The sequence below is a fragment of the Maylandia zebra genome, linkage group LG20, assembly GCF_041146795.1.
Source record: "Maylandia zebra isolate NMK-2024a linkage group LG20, Mzebra_GT3a, whole genome shotgun sequence".
In the NCBI taxonomy this organism is placed as follows: Eukaryota; Metazoa; Chordata; class Actinopteri; order Cichliformes; family Cichlidae; genus Maylandia; species Maylandia zebra.
Window position 1 is genome coordinate 18,872,714 of NC_135186.1, and position 20,306 is coordinate 18,893,019.

Consider the following 20,306-nt stretch of genomic DNA (forward strand, 5'->3'; position numbering starts at 1 on the left):
GTCATTTTTTAATAAACCAATAGATTTAGTGATTTCTTCAGTTCTAATCTTGGCATTCAAAATATTGCGATTCACCTGATCTAACACAGGAAGATCACACTTATCTAAAAAATCCTGCATATCTTTAGGCCCTGCAGTGGGATGAGAGGTAAAAAGAGATTCATAAATCTGTCTAAAGTTATCATTAATATCTCTATGCGATGTGACCAGGTTTCCATTACGTGATCTAATTTTGTGAATCGTTCTGTCATTTTCTAACTTCTTTAGTTGTCTAGCTAACAACTTGTGTGGTTTATCCCCAAATTCAAAATACTTCTGTCTTACAAAAATGAACGCTCTATTAATATTGCTAGTTAATATCTGGTTTAGTTTATATTTTAATGCACAAATAGTGTTGTACTTATCTAAAGAGGGAGCCTTTGCATTGTTATCCAAATCATGGATTATTTTTTCTAATTTTAACTGTTCTAGTTTATTATTTTTATTCCGTGAAGCTTGATATGATATTATGGACCCTGTGGTAGGACTCGACTTAAGCAGTCAAAGAAGTGCAGGAGACTGATGCTGTCCAGTAGTGATGTGACGTTCTGTATCGAGGCTTCGAAGCGTGTGTCGAGTAATTGAGGGGGCGTTTCCGTGATGCGCGTATCGAGGCTTGCTTCATTTATGGGAGGAGCTGAAAATGATGACGTCCGAAGCCTCGCTGCCCGGCTGTACCACGTGACTGGTTCATGAAGCGGTTCAAACTTTGCCGCGAGCTATGACAGCGATACAAACCCCTCAGACTTCAATCAAAATGTGAGTGTGTTTGATGGAGAGTTGCGGTTAGTGAGAGTTTGGAGACAGTTTGGAGGTTTATGAGAGTGAGGAGAGAAAGTCAGGAGAGAATGGAGCCAGCTAAGAAGAGGAGGATGTCCTCCCCTGTGTGGGAACATTTTGATTTTATTCCTCCCAACAAGGTATGTAAATTTCTACAGAAGATGTATTTTCATAACACTGATGGTGCAATACAATTTATGTTACGCGGCTTTACTTTTGTACAAGGTGAAGTGTTTGCTATGTGCCAGGGAGCTGGGATATAACAACAACACCTCATCCATGCTTAGGCACTACAGAGCTTTGCATGAGAATAAGGGGGACACCGATTGTGGAGCAAGACCAGGTGAGCCATCAAATGCCATGGTAATATAGCATGCAGTAATGTTACTAAATGATATAACAATATTATACAGCTGTAATAAGTTACGTGTGTGATATTTATATTTGTGCTTTGTCTTTATTGTCTTTCCTCAGGAGAACAATCTCAAATAGATGAAGACCTGGTTAGCATGGTGATTGAGGACTCCCAGCCATTTAGCATTGTGGAGGAGAGGATTCAAAAGATTTGTTAAATCATTAAATCCTAGCTATGTTCTCCCCACTAAAGGTTATAAAAGCAGTGAATATTTAGTTTTTACTGAATAAAATATGGGCAGGACTGAGGCCTCAGTGTGTAGCTGTCCATACCTCAACGTTAAAGAGCACAACCACTGTCCACACCCAACCACACCTCACCTCACAGTAAATGATCATTTCCATTTTAAGCATTTCCAAATAATCATTTTCCATACTGCCAGTATAAATATACACAGTATACTGCCATCACTACAATATACATGTTTTACACACTCCTTTTGTTGTTGACATTTACAGGCTGTGTGCAAAAGGCCACACTCTTCAAATTCATGCCAACTAATATTTTTACGTCCAGTAGGTGTCCTACTAGAGCAAATGAAGCTTCAAGAAGCTTTGTGCTGGGGTGAACCAATTGGATGAAAAGCTTCAGTGCTTCATGAAGCTTCATCTGCCCATCACTACTGTCCAGTGTAGCAAGTGATTTATTCACCATTTTGTGGCCCAAACAATTTTTACAAAGAAACAAATAAGAAACTCAACTCTATAATTAACTCAATTCAAATAAACATAACTGAACTTACATCAACGGAAATTAAGGTCAAACTGCACACAGCTACACTGACCTGAACCTTTCTCTCGAAACACCTGAGTTCGTCTGCTTAAATAGTCCACTTAATCAAACAATTTCTCCTCTGGACTATTCCATTCAGTAGGTAGGTAAGATGAACATGATTATATTCAATCCTCTACTACTCCTCTTGACTGGCAACATAAACTCTGTGGTGTAATCAATACATATCACAACAGTAAATCTATTTCTTTATAAACCCTCTAAAATCAACTTTATTAAATTACAAGAATTCTTCCCCTTCTGCACTTGGTCTCTTCCTGTGACCTCAGATGAACCCAGAAGGTATAAAGCAGGAAGTAAAACTACATTTCCTCCTTTTGCTTCTGCAAGACAGGTAGGTAAGGTAAGTTCTAAACAATACAAATTAACAGTTGAAATAAATAACATGTTAACTTAACAAACTTGTATGAATTGATTTAAACCAAGATGTTATATTATATAATCTGTAAAAGTGCAGAACATAAACAAACCCGGGATAGTAGAGGTTTGCCTATTGCAGATTACATGTGAAATATGGTTAAATCAAAACAAGAATATAGAATATAGACAAATGGTCTTCTCACCCACTTTGTCACAGACCCCCTAATATAAGCTTTAGACGTTTCCCATAATATGCCTGGTGAGGTCTCGGCATTATCGTTTATATCAAAGAATAAAGAGGTCTGAGAACTTATATACTGTTGAAATTTTAAATCACTCAGTAGTTGTGGGTCGAATCTCCAAGTCCTGCATGCTTTAGTGAGATCACTAAGTGCAAAGGAGCAGGTGGCAGGGCAATTAATCAGAAATAATAATATTGTGGTAGGTTACATTACGAACTAGGGAGAGCATTTTTCCATCCACCAAAAAATAGTCAATCCTTGAATAACTGTTATGTGCAGGAGAGTGGAAGGAATACTCTCTGCCTGATGGATTTAAAGTTCTCCACACATCACAGATATTCATATTGTTCATGTATGTTTTGATAAAGTTGCTACCTTTACACGATGTAGTTCTTTTGGAGAGGGATTTATCTAAGTATGGGTCTAACACTAAGTTGAAATCACCTCCAATTATTAAATTACCATTAGGTATATCCGAAATTAAGCTGAACACCTTTCTGTAGAACTCTGGATCATCATGGTTAGGCCCATTAATGTTCAGTAGGGTAATCGGAGTAGCGTGCAGCTCCCCGGTCACTAATACATATCTACCATTCTTGTCAGCTATGGTGGAAGTATGCTTGAACGGGGTATCTTTCTTAATTAATATAGCTACCCCTCTAGTTTTAGCAGAAAATGTTGAATAATACACCTGTTTCATCCATCTACACAATAAGTTTATTGTGAGCTGCATTTTTCAGATGAGTTTCTTGTAAAAAAATAATATCCGCTTTAAGAGGTTTCAAGTGTGATAACACTTTGCCTCTCTTAATAGGCTCATTTACACCTTTCACATTCCATGTACAAAAGGTTAAATCCACATTCTTTACATTTCCATTGTCTTGCATTTGAATAAATTAAGGCGGCTTAATTCTATTACTTTCCATACTTATGCAGTCAAGATATGGGCCCCAACCCTCGCCCCCCCCACCGCCCTACCCAGATTCTTTCTGGTAGAAACTTTTCGTAGTATTTCTTCCATGGTGTGGTAGTAATGTATCCTTGCAATCAAGTGTCGTGGCGGGGCTTCATCTTCTGGGGTCGCTCGCAGGGCTCTGTGTGCTCGGTCCAACAGCGGAGTTTCATCCAGGTCCAATAGATCTCGTAACAGCTTTGCCACAAAATCTCTAACATGCTGTCCATTTTCTCTGCCTTCAGGTACCCCGGCTAACCTTATATTGTTCCTCTTTGAACGCCCTTCCAGGTCAATGCATTTTTCAGACAATTGTTCCACTTTGTTAGAAAGTTGTTTGACTTTTTCTTCTAATTTCACCACGGAGTTCGAAGTATTTGTCGCCGATTCTGATAAATCTTTCAGCTGGACATTATGGTTTTCCATTACGGTTCTCAAAGCTGAGATGGTCTCATCATTTTCAGCCCTCAGCCCGCAATTTCCCCGCGTAGGGTATCACAAATGTCTGCTTTCATTTGAGTTATCTTGGTGTCCAAAGAAGCAATCGTTGACAGCACTTGTTGTTACCTTGTGTATACTCCTCAAATGCGGAGATGGCTGGTGTGCCGGTTTTAATACTGTCATTTTCAGCCGAGGCCACGCCAAAGTCGGCCGTTTCGGTTGCTGCTTGCTTTGGATTTGGTTTTTTTGGTGGCATTTGGAGAAGAATGAACTCTTCACAACCCCTGTATTACTTTGTAGGAGAAAAATGTATTCCTTTGATGATTATCGCAATTTCATCAAATCAGGTGCAGGAGCTGCTGGCATACGCGTCTTCACCCTCTCATTGCCTATCCGGAAAATTTAACTTGTGACATGAAGCCAATGTTTTAATTTCTAATCAAACCAGAAAGGTTTAATGAACAACTGGGTTTGTCTCGCATTAACCGCCTGGACACAGAGGACATCGAAATGCAGCTGATTGAACTGAAAAGCTCGACTCTGTGGGGGTCAAATTTTGCAGTACTACAGATGCAGCTGGAATCCACAGCTGTGCATGTTCATGGAGCTTGCATTTTCTCCTGCTGGACATCACTACCTGACAAGTTTAACTGTCTTCAGAACATTGCAGAGGCCTTTATTGACAGTATTTGGCTCTACATGTCTGTGTGAGCAGATTTTCTCTCACATGAGTGTCATCAGGTAGTCTGAACGCTGGACACTGGATAAAAAGTGTCTTTTTTTGTTTCAAAATAGCTGATAACTATTTGCTGATAGCTGCCAACATCTGCGAAAAAATATAATTCTATAAAGTTGTTCTATATAGTGTGTAACTGTTAATATAGAGCATTATTAAATTTATTGCTAATGCAATTATATGGCACATTGACTTCAGAGGAAATTTTAGATGGCACTCATCATCAAAAAGGTTGCCTACCCCTGCTGTAGATCAAAAGATTTTGAAGTGCCCCATTAACTTTAATTCTTGCCCTTGGGCAGTTATATAATGCGTGAATGACCATGACTGAAGAAACCCGAACTTCCCCAGAACTGTATATAAAAATTCCCAATTAAACTGATCAAAAGCCTTTTTGGCATCTAAACTAATAAGAACCCTCTGATTTTTATGTTTAACTACATAGTCAATTATATGTAATGTTGGAAATCCATCCGGTCCTGGTGATTTATTTGTTTTTGAGTTTGAGATAGCCTTCTTAATTTCAATTTCGAATATTTTGTTGATTAAGTTTGCATTTTGATTTTCAGTCACCTTTGGTAAGTTGAGTGAGTCCAAGAAGGATATCATACATTTATCATCTACTCTAGATTGTGCATATAGTTCTTTGTAGAATGTTAGAAAAGCTAGCTGGATGTCTTCCAATTTATACAGTATACTGTTCATTTGAGGTTCTTTCATTTTGTAAATTATCTTTTCTAATTGTTTTTTTTTTTTTACTTATAGGCTAATAGTTTTGCTGATTGCCCTCTTGTCTCATAGTAGGGCTGGGTGATATGGCCTATAATCCATATCACGGTATAATTTGAAGCATGCGCGGTAACAATATATATCGCGATATATTCTTTTCTTCTGTATAACGTATTTTACACACTATAAGGCACACTTAAAATCCTTTAATTTCCTGAAAAATCAACAGTGTATGAATTCTGGTTGTGCTTACTGACCTCGACAGAAATCTGTCAAAAAATGTTTTAGAAAATGTTTTAGTACGACTTTGGTAAGCTATGAAGGCGCACCGCTTAATGGATTGCCGGAGCACTACGGCTGCCGTAGTCAGGAGCCTTGCGGAGTAAGCTGGGTCTAAAACTATGTCTGCTTCAGGTCCCAAAGTCAAAGGAACACTGCGGCATCACTGAGAGTTAAAAACCGTCTAAATTCTTTCATCTTTAATAAAATGATCAGTGTTGCTGCTTTACCAGGTGTAACAATTAAGTTTAACATCCAGGCATCCATGAAAACAGAATATATTAAATTCAACTGAGTTAGAAGTTAGCAGGAAGTTAGCTCGCTAGTTTCCACCTAAACATCATATGCCATGTTCTGACTGAGAGATTTCTGAAAAAATTAAAACGCTATCACTTCCAAAATAAATTAAGACAGAAAACTAAACAGCAGTGACTTTTGTAGGGTTACTGAAGTTGGACTAACTGGTATATAATGATGTCCTATGTGATCGCTAGCAAAACAGCTATGTTAGCATAACATTAGCACAGTGCAGCTGAAGGATGAACGCTAACTTTTTTCCACTCGATAAAAGTTAACGTGAGGGTTTCCGGTGGTTAGGGACAAACGCAATTGCATGGAAGGATGCTATAAACGGTCCGATAAATCCATCACTCCTATACTACAGTTATCCACACTGTTAAGGTCTTTTTTGAACATAAAAAAATAGTCCAATCTAGAATAGAATGAATGCAGGTTAGAGAGAAAAGTATAATCCTGTTTTATGGGATTTAAATCTCTCCAAACATCTATAAGCCCTAAATCCTTTAAAATTAATTTAACATTTTTGGTTATTTTGTTTAGTCCTGGGTCATGTAGGTTTGAAGATTCTAAGGATAGATTGAGTCGAACATTGAAATCCCCTCCCAAAATTAAAATGTCTTGTGTTTGAGTTTTTATGTATGTTTTGTATTCATTTGTGTTCCAGTTTAGCTCATCTAGTTAATTTCTAGGTTGCAGTTTAGACCTTTGTTTCTTAGTTGTTTTTGTCATCTCCCCTATACTAAGTCTCCTTGGTCCATGTGTCTACCTGTCCTTGTTGTCAAGTTCATGTCATGTCTATGTCTCCATGTTTCCTGTTTATTTTAAAAGAGTCTGGTGTTCTTTGTTCATTGTATCTAGTTTCACTTCCCCTGTCCTGTCATTAGGTTCATGTGTCACCTGTTCTTCTTCCTTTCCACTTCTCCTGATCATCCCTGTGGGTATTTAGTCCCTGTGTTTCATTCAGTGTGTCGCGTCGTCTGTTACCATTCCTGTCACTCTAGCTATATGTACTGATTCATAGTTTTTCAGTCTCTGTTCTGGTCATGTTCATAGTAATCTGCTCCTGTCATGTTTTCATAGTCTTTCATGTGCCAGTCCAGAATTCTGTTCTTTGCTTTTTCATGTCGTGTTCATAGCTCATAGGTACAGTTCAAGTTAGAGTCTTAGTTTGTCTTAGTCTTTAGCTGTTTCCCAGTTTAGGCTCTTTGTTAAGGTCATTGCCATAGTTTATGTTTGGTTATTTTTGCTTTACTGTTTACTGGCCCCAATAAAGGCTCACTTTGAGTTCAATAAAGGTTTTGCCGCAACTGGGTCCTCCAAACACCCTCCACACGGTCTGCGCCCACTGATTGTGACAACAACAATCAGTTCAATCAATTCAATTCCTAAGACCTGGCGTCCACATATGTGGACATCACATTTTGGGTTATTTAGACCAAAATATTTAATTTTGCTCTACAAGGGCCTGATACCCACTTACAAGGACATTATACTGCTACTGTTCTATCAAAATTTTCAACGAATATCCTCATACAGGGATTGCAGAATTATTAGGCAAATCAGTATTTTGTCCACATCATCCTCTTCATGCATGTTGTCTTACTCCAAGCTGTATAGGCTCGAAAGCCTACTACCAATTAAGCATATTAGGTGATGTGCATCTCTGTAATGAGAAGGGGTGTGGTCTAATGACATCAACACCCTATATCAGGTGTGCATAATTATTAGGCAACGTCCTTTCCTTTGGCAAAATGGGTCAAAAGAAGAACTTGACAGGCTCAGAAAAGTCAAAAATAGTGAGATATCTTGCAGAGGGATGCAGCAGTCTCAAAATTGCAAAGCGTTTCATTCAAAATAGTCAACAGGGTCGCAAGAAGCGTGTGGAAAAACCAAAATAACTGCCCATGAACTGAGAAAAGTCAAGCGTGCAGCTACCAAGATGGCACTTGCCACCAGTTTGGCCATATTTCAGAGCTGCAACATCACTGGAGTGCCCAAAAGCACAAGGTGTGCAATACTCAGAGACATGGCCAAGGTAAGAAAGGCTGAAAGACGACCACCGCTGAACAAGACACACAAGCTGAAACGTCAAGACTGGGCCAAGAAATATCTCAAGACTGATTTTTCTAAGGTTTTATGGACTGATGAAATGAGAGTGAGTCTTGATGGGCCAGATGGATGGGCCCGTGGCTGGATTGGTAAAGGGCAGAGAGCTCCAGTCCGACTCAGACGCCAGCAAGGTGGAGGTGGAGTACTGGTTTGGGCTGGTATCATCAAAGATGAGCTTGTGGGGCCTTTTCGGGTTGAGGATGGAGTCAAGCTCAACTCCCAGTCCTACTGCCAGTTTCTGGAAGACACCTTCTTCAAGCAGTGGTACAGGAAGAAGTCTGCATCCTTCAAGAAAAACATGATTTTCATGCAGGACAATGCTCCATCACACGCGTCCAAGTATTCCACAGCATGGCTGGCAAGAAAGGGTATAAAAGAAGAAAAACTAATGACATGGCCACCTTGTTCACCTGATTTATGGGTGGCTGTAGCTCAGGTGGCAGAGCAGGTCAGCCACTAATCAGAAGGTCGGTGGTTCGATCCCAGGCTGCCAAAAACATTCAGCTTTGATATTAATGAGTTTTTTTGGGTTCATTGAGAACATGGTTGTTGTTCAATAATAAAATTATTCCTCAAAAATACAACTTGCCTGATAATTCTGCACTCCCTGTATGTGGTTCTCATTTTTCTTAGGAACAAAAATCAGGTAAAAAAATCTGGTAATTCTTTGTTTTTACATTCATCGGGTCCCAATCAGCCCAAATATCAAAGAGAAATTAAAAATGCATGCCGTGAAAGAGTTCAGGTCTTAGGAGGTTAAAGAATTTTAACTCTGATCCTGGGGGAGCATATATATTAATAAAAGTAATCAGTGTACCCTCCAGGTATCCCTTTACTAGCACAAACCTCCCCTCCTGCTTGATATTAGAATTGCCACACCCCTTTTGGAGCCCCGAGGACAAGAAGGTGAATACTAATTAAATTTCCATTTCCTAAGTTTTTCATGCTCTAGCTGTGATAGGTAGGGTTCCTGTGAAATGCCAACTTCTTTTCCTTCTCTTTTTAATTTTGACATGATTTTGCTTCTTTTAATGTGTTTCCCCAAGACATTTACATTGTATGACACTACTTTGCTTACGAGACTGTATTTTACAACATTATGTGATTTTAAGCTCTGTAAATAACAAGAAATCGAAAAGTACACTCCTGGGGAGAAAAACAACCCAAACAAACAACACGTGTGAAAAAGAACACTATAAGGCAAAAACATACAATCACATTGACTCCCAAGAACAAAAACATTATATTAGTTGTAATTGGTGAGGGAAAAGCTCTTCTATCCACTTGTGGAAGAGTGCCCTCTTTAGCCCAAAGGCCAAAAGCACAATGGTCTGTAGAGTCCAGCTCACTACGCATATGAGTGACCCAACTTTAATCTACTTTTATATGCTCATGTTATGAAATTATCAAAATATATAACTAAAACATCTTTATCAATATAGTCTGTGATCTCAGTTACTCTTAAATCTCTATAGTCCTAAATTTACCTCCAATATGATGCTCCATCTCAAGTAGCCTAATTACCCACAGTCACACTGGTGCCTAAATGCCTGAAGACGCTCCTTGAAGCCCTGCTTTTGGATCATATTTCACTGTTTCTTCTTCGCACTTGTTTGCCAAGTCTGCTGTCTTATTTGGTCCAAGAGTGTAGCCCTGTCTTTCACGTCTACCGATAATCCTCTCTTCATTATATTTGTAGTCTCTTCATGCGCCGTGTTGTACATCACTGCTCCATCACTGTAGTACACTCTCAGCCTGGCCGGGAAAGGGGACTGAAAGCGGATGTTATTGTCCCAAAGCACCTTCTTCGTTGCCACATATTCTCTTCTTCTTCATTGTATCTCCGGAGCATAGTCATTGTCTAAATGTATCCTGGGGCTTGGAAAATAAAGCACCCTAGCCTGCCAAGCCTTCTTGAGAATATCCTCCTTGGTACGATAACTTGCGAATTTCACAACAAATGAGCGTGGCAGGGTTCCGTCCCAGTACTGTCTCAGCAACAGTACTGGGAGCTCTTTCAATCCCCAGCGCGGGGGGAGAAGAGAGACCCAATGTCTTTTCCAAAAAAGTCTCCGATGGAAATGTGTCCTTCCCCTTCCTTCACGACGTATATTCTGAGATTCTTGCGAAATGAACATTACTCTAGATCCATCAGCTTTGTCTCATATCGCTAATTCCATTAGCAACTCCTCCAAAACCTAGATTCAAGTTCTCCACTATGCATCCATCTGCTTCATCAAGTCTTTTGCCGATGTCATTCACATCCTCCCTTATGGCATTAAACTACTCATTTGTGTCTTTTCTGAAAGCACGCAGTTCTTTTAATATCATATCCCTAGTAGGGGGGGAGGTCTTTCACATTAGCATTTGCATCAGGTTGCTGCTCTTCTTCCATATTACTACTAGCTTGGGATGAGGCGTCTTATCCCACTTCTCTACGTTCACTTATGTTCTTTTTCTTGAGTTTTCTGGGCATTTTTGTTTTGGAAAAAGGTATCCAGCACTTACAGTCCAAGTTTTTTAGGTTTCAAGTTAGATAAGTTGGGGAAAAGAGTAATAAAGTTGGGAGTGTTTACTCTACACAGCCATCACTCGGCCCGACAGACCGGAAGTCTCATGGTCTGGCTTTTAACACGCTTTGACCAAAACATTTTGGTTTTAACAGTTGTAGTTGTTGTTTAAGTTGTTTATATTGACCTATGTCGTCTACTTCTATAAATAAATTTGACCTTGACCTTAACCTTCTTATGGCTTCTGACAGTGCTCTTGTGCTTGTGCTTGTCCAGCTAGATCTTGGTACTGGTACTTGCTTTCACTGATCTGTGAAAAGCACAGGGTGCCAGTGGAGGGCCTGCCAGTTCTGGTATTCTATGGGAAATGCCAATTGGGTCCCACAATCTGGCCAGTGAGCCAAGGGGCCATTTCATCAGGCCCTCAGGTCACCCTCATGAAGTCTGTTTCTGATTGTTTTTATCAGAGAAAATTATAACAGTGGTCAACTGGAAGTCATTTTGTGGGGCTCTGACATTGTTTATTCTGTTCTTCCTCAATTATACTTCTTTATGACACAAAACAAAATATTAAAATGACAAACTGGAAATGCATACTTCTTAAACCTCTCCTTTAAGCGATGGATAATTTTAAATCTAGATTTTTAGTAATATGCTTAAGGGAGCACATGCTTGTTGACAACAACTATAATTTTTGCAAAGTCACAGTTAGTACCAGATCATTCTTATTTGCTGTCATTTCATGATTGTCTCAGAAATTGCATATTCATCTGAATCATAGGAACACCATCTTAAACATGAGTGTGGCAGGGGTCTGGTCTGTGGCTCTGCTGCAGTGGAGGGGTGGTGCATTGGAATGGTTTTCATCAGGCTATTTTACCGGAGTGCACACGGCTATTGCTTTGTATTAGTTCTGATGGATTATGCAAGGGGATACCTGGAAGCAGTGCTGCTGCTCACCATTTCTGCAATGAATGTAGCGCAAGCGCTGTTTCAGGTAATCTTGTGATAATGACTGACCAGGGCATGTCGTTCATGTCTCGCACACTGGAAGAGCTGTATGAATTACTGGGCATTAAATCTATTCGGACCAGCATCTACCACTCTCAGACTGATAGGGTGGTGAAGCGGCTGGATAAGACTTTAAAATTCGAAATTTCATTCATGAGGATGAATGCAATTGGGATTGCTGGTTAGACCCTCTGTTGTTTTGGAGTGCAAGAGGTGCCCCAGGCCTTCACAGAATTTTCTCCACGGGGGATGTTGGACCTGATTAAAGTGGAGGAGCCATACAAATATATAGAATAGAATAGAATAGAATAATCAAAGTTGAACGCGCATGGGCAGAAATGTTGAGACTGCAAGCAACACAATGCGAGCAAGCGCAAATGCAAAAACTGAGCGAGAGGAGCTGCTATTGTGTGTGTGTGTGTGTGTATGGATAACAGCAAACACTGAAATACATTTTTTGCACACAGCAATGAATTTTTTCACTCAAATTTAGCTTTTCTTCGCTCAAAATAAATTTCTCCTCAAAATGCAACACCTGCAAAATTTTTTTATGTGCGCTCAGAATAGTGGCACAAAAATAACGCCGTAGACTCTCCCTATTTTCAGTGACGCAGAGGCTCGAGAGAGTGGCTGAGTACAGAGTTGAGTGGAGAAGCAGCTGAAAAGCTGATCTCCCAACATAAAGAAAAAAAAGGATGTATTGTGCAAATAGAGCACAACAAAACTGTCACCTGAGGCTACATGGGGTCCATTCATTTCACAATGAGATTGAATTTACATGCGGAAGTAAAAGGTATTTGTTGTCTCTTACCTCATCTGTGACCTGACCTCCAAAGGTAACCCAAGTTCCTGCAAAAGAATAAAAACTTTACACTTTCTTTGTTTGTGTGTGTGTGTGTGTGTGTGTGTGTGTGTGTGTGTGTGTGTGTGTGTGTGTGTGTGTGTGGCACATGTTGTAGCAGACCTGGCCTCCAAAGTTCCAGTAACATAAAAATAAAATATCAAAATTTCTGTGTGTGTGTGTGCAAACACATGTTTTAGCAGACATTATGTAATACCTTTTATTTGCTCTAAACATTGGACAAAATTCTGATTGGGGGAACATGTTTAGGCTGTAAATATTACTACAACTTTGAAACATTTTTACATAAAAACAGAGTGTATAAAAGAAGATGACTTGTCCTCCTAAGACAATAAAATTTTGATATTTTATATTTTGATCCAATGGCTCCCAGTTTGTTCATATATACAATGGGTCTTCCTTAAGATACAAATATTTGTTGTAGAATTTTGTTTGGTGTCAGTAAACATTAAACATGCCACACCAAACTAGCAGACAGGGGTGTTCAACTAAAATTTAAAAGGGTCCTGTCAGGGTTCCTGGGTCGGTGACCCAGTGTTTTCAGTTTTGTTAATGTTCAGTTTATTTTGCCACTTCCATGTGCTCACTTCCTGCTTTTCCTGTGTCATTAGCCAGATTATGTTCAGCTGTGTACCCACCGGCCTCTCATTATCATCCTCATCAGTCTGTGTATTTAAGCACTCTGTTTCTACCCGTTTACTGTCGTGTCATTGATGTTACGTTGTCCTTCCCGTGTGTTCCCTCACTTCAGTCAGCCGTTCAGTTGTCCAGCCAGTCAGTGTCCGTTCACCCTCTGTTCACCCACTCCCTATAATAAACCTTTACCTACCTGCCAGTCCTGCGTTTGGGTTCCTTCTTCCTCGCCTCCACACAACGCCTGACAGAATGACACGACCCGTGCCACGAAGACACGATTGGAACCCAGCGGACTCGGACCTCTACGAGGGGCAGGAGGTAGCGCTCTCCTTGTGTGCGGAAAAGCTCAAGGAGAAACAGCGGCTCTTCACGGAGCGAGAGCACATCTTCGAGGGTACTCGCCTGGCTCTGGGCGGACCTCGGAGACACCGCGTTCTCCCACCTGCTGCCTCACCTGCACCGGAGCATCTGCCGCGGAGAGTGGGCGTTTCGCGCCGCGCTTCGGCGGCTCCCTCTCTCGCGAGTCCGCTCCTCGCTCACACGTCACCTGCCTCATTCACCGGACCTTCAACCTCGCCACGGCACAGCGGCTCCGCCTCCCACCTCGGCTCAACAGAGGTTCCCGTGCCAGAGGCTCGGACGTGTACCCGGCCCGCTTCCTCCTCCCGGAGAAAGCGGCGCACACGCCGCCATAAAATGGACTATTTCCAGCAATTCCCGGTGGTGAGTTCCAGTGACTGTTTTCCACCCTCATTTGACTCTCCACTTAAAACCAATCATAAACCCATCTCTCATTCATGGGATGTTTCCCTCCTGGAGGATTCTGTGGACTGGGAAGATTTGTTCTGCTCTGCTCCCCCAAAGACTGTAAATAGTGGTGGCAGAAGGACCAGCATAATCCCTGAGAAACTTGGCAGATTCACCCACCCAGTCATTATTTCCACCCCTATCAGTCAGCCTACACCCAAACCTGTGCCAGCTCCCAGGACGAGGGCAGCTGTGACCCAGTCTACCTCCACACCTGCTTCTGTTTCTCGGGTGGGGGTGCCTGTCCCAGCGCCCAGGCTGAGGGCAGCCAGAACCCAGCCAGACCTCCCTAGAGGCTTGGAAGAGCTAACCGGTTCACCTGCTACCTCACCACTTCATCCACCTCCTGACCCAGCCTTTCACACCCTCGCACTATCCCTAGTTAGATTAGCTGAACTGTCCCCTGCCCAGGCACCAGCCTTACTAGCCCAAGCTGTAATTTTATCTCCGTCACTAGCTCAGTCTGTAGCTCAGCCATTAGCCACACCAACCTCAGCTCCGTCGTCAGCCTCGCCTACCTCTGTTCATCCCTTAGCATCTCCACTCCAGTCAGTTCCCTCACCTGCTGTTCAGCTTCCACTCCAGTCAGATCCCTCACCTGCTGTTCAGCTTCCACTCCAGTCAGTTCCCTCACCTGCTGTTCAGCTTCCACTCCAGTCAGTTCCCTCACCTGCTGTTCAGCTTCCACTCCAGTCAGTACCCTCACCTGCTGTTCAGCCTCCACTCCAGTCAGTTCCCTCACCTGCTGTTCAGCCTTCACTCCAGCCCCCTGTACTTCCGTCTCCTGTCCTCCAGTCCCCTCCAGTCAGTCCGTAGTCCAGTCAGTCCAGTCTGCCCCTGTCCAGTCTGTAGTCCAGTCAGTCCAGTCTTCCCCGGTCCAGTCTGTAGTCCAGTCAGTCCAGTCTGCCCCGGTCCAGTCTATAGTCCAGTCAGTCCAGTCTGCCCCGGTCCAGTCTGTAGTCCAGTCAGTCCAGTCTGCTCCGGTCCAGTCTGTAGTCCAGTCAGTCCAGTCTGCTCCTGCTCAGTCTGTAGTCCAGTCGCCTCCTGTCTCCCAGTCGCCCGTCTACCATCCTGTTCAGTTCCCAGACCTGCAGCCACAGCACCCAGAGCCAGCTGTGAGCTCTCCCGCTCCTCAGCCAGGGGTTTCCGCACCCGCTGGCCCGGCCGCTCCTCAGCCAGGGGTTTCCGCACCCGCTGGCCCGGCCGCTCCTCAGCCAGAGGCTTCCGCGCCTACTGGCCCTGCCTGTCTCCAGTCAGAGGCTTCCGCGCCTACTGGCCCTGCCTGTCTCCAGCCAGAGGCTTCCGCGCCTACTGGCCCTGCCTGTCTCCAGCCAGAGGCTTCCGCGCCGCCTGGCCCTACCTGTCTCCAGCCAGAGGCTTCCGCGCCTACTGGCCCTGCCTGTCTCCAGCCAGAGGCTTCCGCGCCGCCTGGTCCGGCATCGGACTCAGTCGCTGCCTCGCCTGGTCCGGCCTCGGCCTCTGCTTCGACTGGTCCGGCCTCGGCCTCAGCGTCTGCTTCGCCTGGTCCGGCCTCGGCCTCAGCGTCTGCTTCGCCTGGTCCGGCCTCAGCCTCAGCGGCTGTTTCGCCTGGTCCGGCCTCAGACTCAGCGTCTGCTTCGCCTGGTTCGGCCTCTGCCTCAGCTTCGCCTGGTCCAGCCTCGGCCTCTGCTTCTGCTTCGCCTGGTCCAGCCTCGGCCTCTGCTTCTGCTTCGCCTGGTCAGGCCTCGGCCTCAGCTTCTGCTTCGCCTGGTCCTGCGGCTGCCGCGTCGTCACGTCAGCCATGTTCTGGACGTCGTCATTGCGGCCGCCTTCCTCGCGGCCGCCCACCGGACCTGCTCAGTGGCCGCCGCCGCCTTCCTCGCGGCCGCCCACCGGACCTGCTCAGTGGCCGCCGCCGCTTTCCTCGCGGCCGCCCACCGGACCTGCTCAGTGGCCGCCGCCGCTTTCCTCGCGGCCGCCCACCGGACCTGCTCAGTGGCCGCCGCCGCCTTCCTCGCGGCCGCCCACCGGACCTGCTCAGTGGCCGCCGCCGCTTTCCTCGCGGCCGCCCACCGGACCTGCTCAGTGGCCGCCGCCGCCTTCCTCGCGGCCGCCCACCGGACCTGCTCAGTGGCCGCCGCCGCCTTCCTCGCGGCCGCCCACCGGACCTGCTCAGTGGCCGCCGCCGCCTTCCTCGCGGCCGCCCACCGGACCTGCTCAGTGGCCGCCGCCGCTTTCCTCGCGGCCGCCCACCGGACCTGCTCAGTGGCCGCCGCCGCCTTCCTTGCGGCCGCCCACCGGACCGGCTCAGTGGTCGCCACCACCTTCCACTCGGCCGCCCGCTTGAACTGTCTCGTCTCGGCCGCGGGCCACGTGGCCGCCCGCCTGAACTGTCTCGTCTCGGCCGCGGACCACGTGGCCGCCCACCGGTGCTGTCTCGGTGTGGACTCCGTCTGTGGAGACTCTGTGTGCCTCCCAGAGCACTCTGGCATGCACACACAACTTAGGAGAGAGGTTATATCTGCTCTTACTGATATATGGTATAGCAAACACACGTATCGAGGCAAAACAAAACAGGAGCACCAGAAGGCCAAAAGACAAAAAGAAAAACAAAACACGAGTCCCAACCCAAAAAAACCAATGAAACAAAACACACCACAGCCCAAGAAAAATGGAATCCAAAACAGAAGAGTTCAGGGGGCCGGCCCGGGGGCCGACAGCACAGGAGTCCAAACAGTTCAGGGGGCCGACCGTGCGGAAGGCAACGGCGGCGTCGTGGACACAGTTCGGGAGGCCGACCGTGCGGAAGGCAACGGCGACAGCGCTGGTCCGGGGCCGGCCGCGCGGAAGGCAACGGCGGCCACTCAGGCAAAGAGGGTCCGGGGCCGGCCGTGCGGAAGGCAACGGCGGCCACTCAGGCAAAGAGGGTCCGAAAGAGGTGTAGCAGTGGTCGAGTGGCCGATTTCCACGAGTGTTAAAATGGATGTGTTGGTGGAGTTTGGGTGAGACTTTCTTCAGGTTTCCCTTATTAAAGTCGCCGGCTGCGATAAATGCTGCCTCTGGGTGTGCGGTTTCCTCACTGCTGATCGCGCTGTACAGTTCCCTGAGTGCTCGGTCAGTGTCGGCTTGTGGGGGAATGTAAACAGCCGTAATAATCACTGCTGTAAATTCCCTCGGTAGCCAGAATGGCCTGCACTTAATCATCAGGTACTCCAGGTCCGGTGAGCAGAAGGATTTGACCGGGTGCACGTTCGCATAATCACACCAGCTGTTGTTGATCATGAAACATACACCACCGCCTCTGCTTTTCCCAGTAAGATCCTGTGACCTGTCCGCGCAATGCACGGAGAACCCCGGTAGTTGTATTGCGGAGTCCGGTACCTTGTCCGATAGCCAGGTTTCTGTGAGGCAGATCACGCAGCAGTCCCGCATCTCTCGCTGGAATGAGATCCGTGCCCGAAGCTCGCATAGCTTGTTCTCCAGAGACTGCACATTAGCCAGTAATAAACTGGTCTGGTGGTCTGTTAGTGCGCCGTCTCAGTCGAACCAGAACGCCAGATCTTCTCCCTCTGCGTCGGCGTTTGCGGCCTCCAGGGCCAGAGAACAAAGGCGTCTCAGGTGAGATGAATGGGGGGTCTGCAAACGGAGCGTCCGTGTTGCAAAACTTGTTAGTTATAAGAAAGTCCGTCTTTTATGTCCAGTAAGGTTTGTTGGTCGTACACAAGGAGACATGTACTAGTCGTGAAAAAATAAAGGAAAAGTAAAATTAAACACAGAAAACAGCTGTTGCTTGGGGGAGCTCGCGACGAGGCTGCCATACTCGGCGCCATCTTGTTTCCATATATGCTTAGAGGTGTATAATCGATTGTGTAGTGATAGGATGTGTGATCCTTAATAGTCTGCAAAGGCTTGGTGTGCATTCCAGAGTGTTCTGGCATTCACACCTACATCCTGGGAGCATGGGAAGAGGTCGTACCTTGTCTTATTGTTTTATGGTAGGATAAACCTATCTATATCTGTTTTAGGCTAAGTGCCTTTTGTTTAGATGAACTGCTGGACTTCCAGACCAGCAGATTTAGGGAAGTCTTTATGGGGTCATACACTGACCACACACACTGACCACACACACACACACACACACACACTTACACAACGCACAGGCAAGGTACTCTTTGTGTGTATGTAGACGTCATATGTTAATGAACCTATGTATATTCATGTAACCTCAATAAAAGAGCAGTGTTACGGGGGAGCAGACGAGAGCAAATGGGGTCGAGCGAAGGAACGGCGTTTGTCCAGTTCTCTCCCGTGCACAAGAAACATAAAGAACTTTGCCTATTCGTGTCTTGCTTTGCTGTGTAATTAAATTATATTGAATAGGTTTAAGCTACAAACCTATCATTAATGTCAATACAGAGCATGAGGGAAACAAATTTTTCAAACCAAGGAGGCTCATCATGAGAGACAAATTGGTCTTTTATTTAAAACCCCAGTAGCACATATTCAGGCCAGCATGTCTCAGCTGCCTCTGTCTTAAAGTCAGGGAACAGTTGATGTGTGGCTGATTTTATAGTTGCAAAATCAGCCTCACAGCAACTGCCCTGATGGATATTTAATAGTCACTATGTGGAACTGTCTTCAAAAACGGCGTGAACAAATTAAGGCACGCCGCAATAGGTCAAAATATATAGTAAGACTCAGGCCGCGCTAGCACTCAAGATTTGGTGCCTAAGCAGTTACACTAGGATGAATGTCACAAACTACCAAACACATCTTGTCTTGTGTGTCGCTGATTCCTTGGCATTGTTTGTCTAAATACTGCAACACTTGCTTGTGTGAGCCCGACAAAGCACCCCGTGTGACTTAATGGCTGCAAATATTGGATCTGCTGGGTCCATGACTGGCCAGGTTGTACTGTCATGAGCGAAGTGAGGATGGGCCCAAAGGCAGACACAAAACACAGACTTTTTAAAGTCCTTAAACTAATTTATTTGACAGCAAAGAAAGGCAGACAAAATAAATCCGCTCCTTGATTGTTATATGAGCAAGGTTACACTCTCTGTTGTTAACAAGAATCACAAACCCCCTGGTCTGATCAGTGTGGAAGTCTTTCAAGGATAAGTTTTCATCAGGAGTATCCTGGTGCGTCCTTGATTAAGTGAAGCACATCAAGCTACACTCCTTATATTCCCTTTGACTCCATGCTAGCACTGTTAGCTCATCTATCTTGTTTGCTAGTGACAGAACGTTCCCCAATATAATAGATGGGAGACACAGCTTATACCTCCTTCTCTCTTTAGGCCACCACCGTCTCACTGTCTCCCTCTTCTGTCCTCCGCCCCTGCATCCACAGTATGTTTGTGCTCTCTCGTTTTCTTCGCTACCCTGTTTTACTCGGGCCGCCGAGCCCCTCATTCGGGCTAATGTAGTGACCTCCGGGGTTGCTTTTCAGCGTTTGCTTTTAGAGTTTCCATCGCTGTCTTACCCTAACGGTAACGAAGCACAGGGTTGAGGCGCCGGCTCAACCCCGCGAAACTGTCCGTCGCTCAGGAAGAGTTTGCAGCCATGGAGCGCCTTGGCATTGTACAGCGTTCGAACAGTGCATGGGCCTCTCCGCTTCACATAGTGCCCAAATCGGTCGCTCGGTGGCGGCCATGCGGAGATTTCCGGCGTTGAAATAATGCCACGGAGAATGACCGTTACCCCATCCCCCACATTCAGGATTTTTCGGCCAATCTCGCCGGAACCTCGATTTTTTTCTTAAATTGACTTGGTGCGGGGGTATCACCAGGTTTTGCGCATGCCATTTGGCCTGAAAGGTGCCACCCAGACCTTTCAGCGGCTGATGGACTCCGTTTTGCGCGGGCTGCCGTTCGTTTTTGTTTACCTGGATGATATATTGATGTTGCCCATTTGGGTTGCCTTGTTGGAGCAGCTGGTTTCAGGTCTCTGGCAACCGCTGGCCTTTTTCAGTCGTACGCTCCGGGATGCCGAACGCAAGTACAGTGTTTTTGACAGGGAGTTGCTGGCCCTGCACCTCGCAACACAACATTTTTGTTTTTTCCTCGAGGGTCGCAACTTTACTGCGTACGTTGACCACAAACCTTTGACTTTTGCCATGTCCAAGGTCTCTGACCCATGGAGCGCATGTCAGCAGTGCCAGTTGGTGGCCATTTCAGAGTTTACCACAAACATTCAGCATGTGACTGGTAAGTCCAATCCAGTCGCTGACTGTCTCCCACGCGTGTTGGTTTCTCTGGTGTATGTCGGCATCGACTACGCTGCCATGTCCGCTGAACAACGTGCTGACCCGGACATCCTTGCCCT

The 20,306-nt window shown here is 45.3% G+C and overlaps 1 protein-coding gene and 1 long non-coding RNA gene across 2 annotated transcripts in view; one reads left to right on the plus strand and one right to left on the minus strand.

Moving 5' to 3' along the window:
- LOC101473708 (voltage-gated potassium channel subunit beta-2) overlaps positions 1–20,306 on the minus strand; it is a 247,644-nt gene that overhangs the window by 210,971 nt on the left and 16,367 nt on the right. The window contains exon 4 of the mRNA XM_012916125.2: positions 12,507–12,544. Within this exon, the coding sequence (XP_012771579.1) occupies positions 12,507–12,544 (38 nt within the window). The remainder of the gene's footprint in view (positions 1–12,506; positions 12,545–20,306) is intronic.
- LOC143414423 (uncharacterized) lies at positions 806–1,843 on the plus strand. The gene is made up of 3 exons (XR_013095047.1): positions 806–959; positions 1,045–1,162; positions 1,294–1,843. It is a non-coding gene; the product is annotated as an uncharacterized LOC143414423 (long non-coding RNA).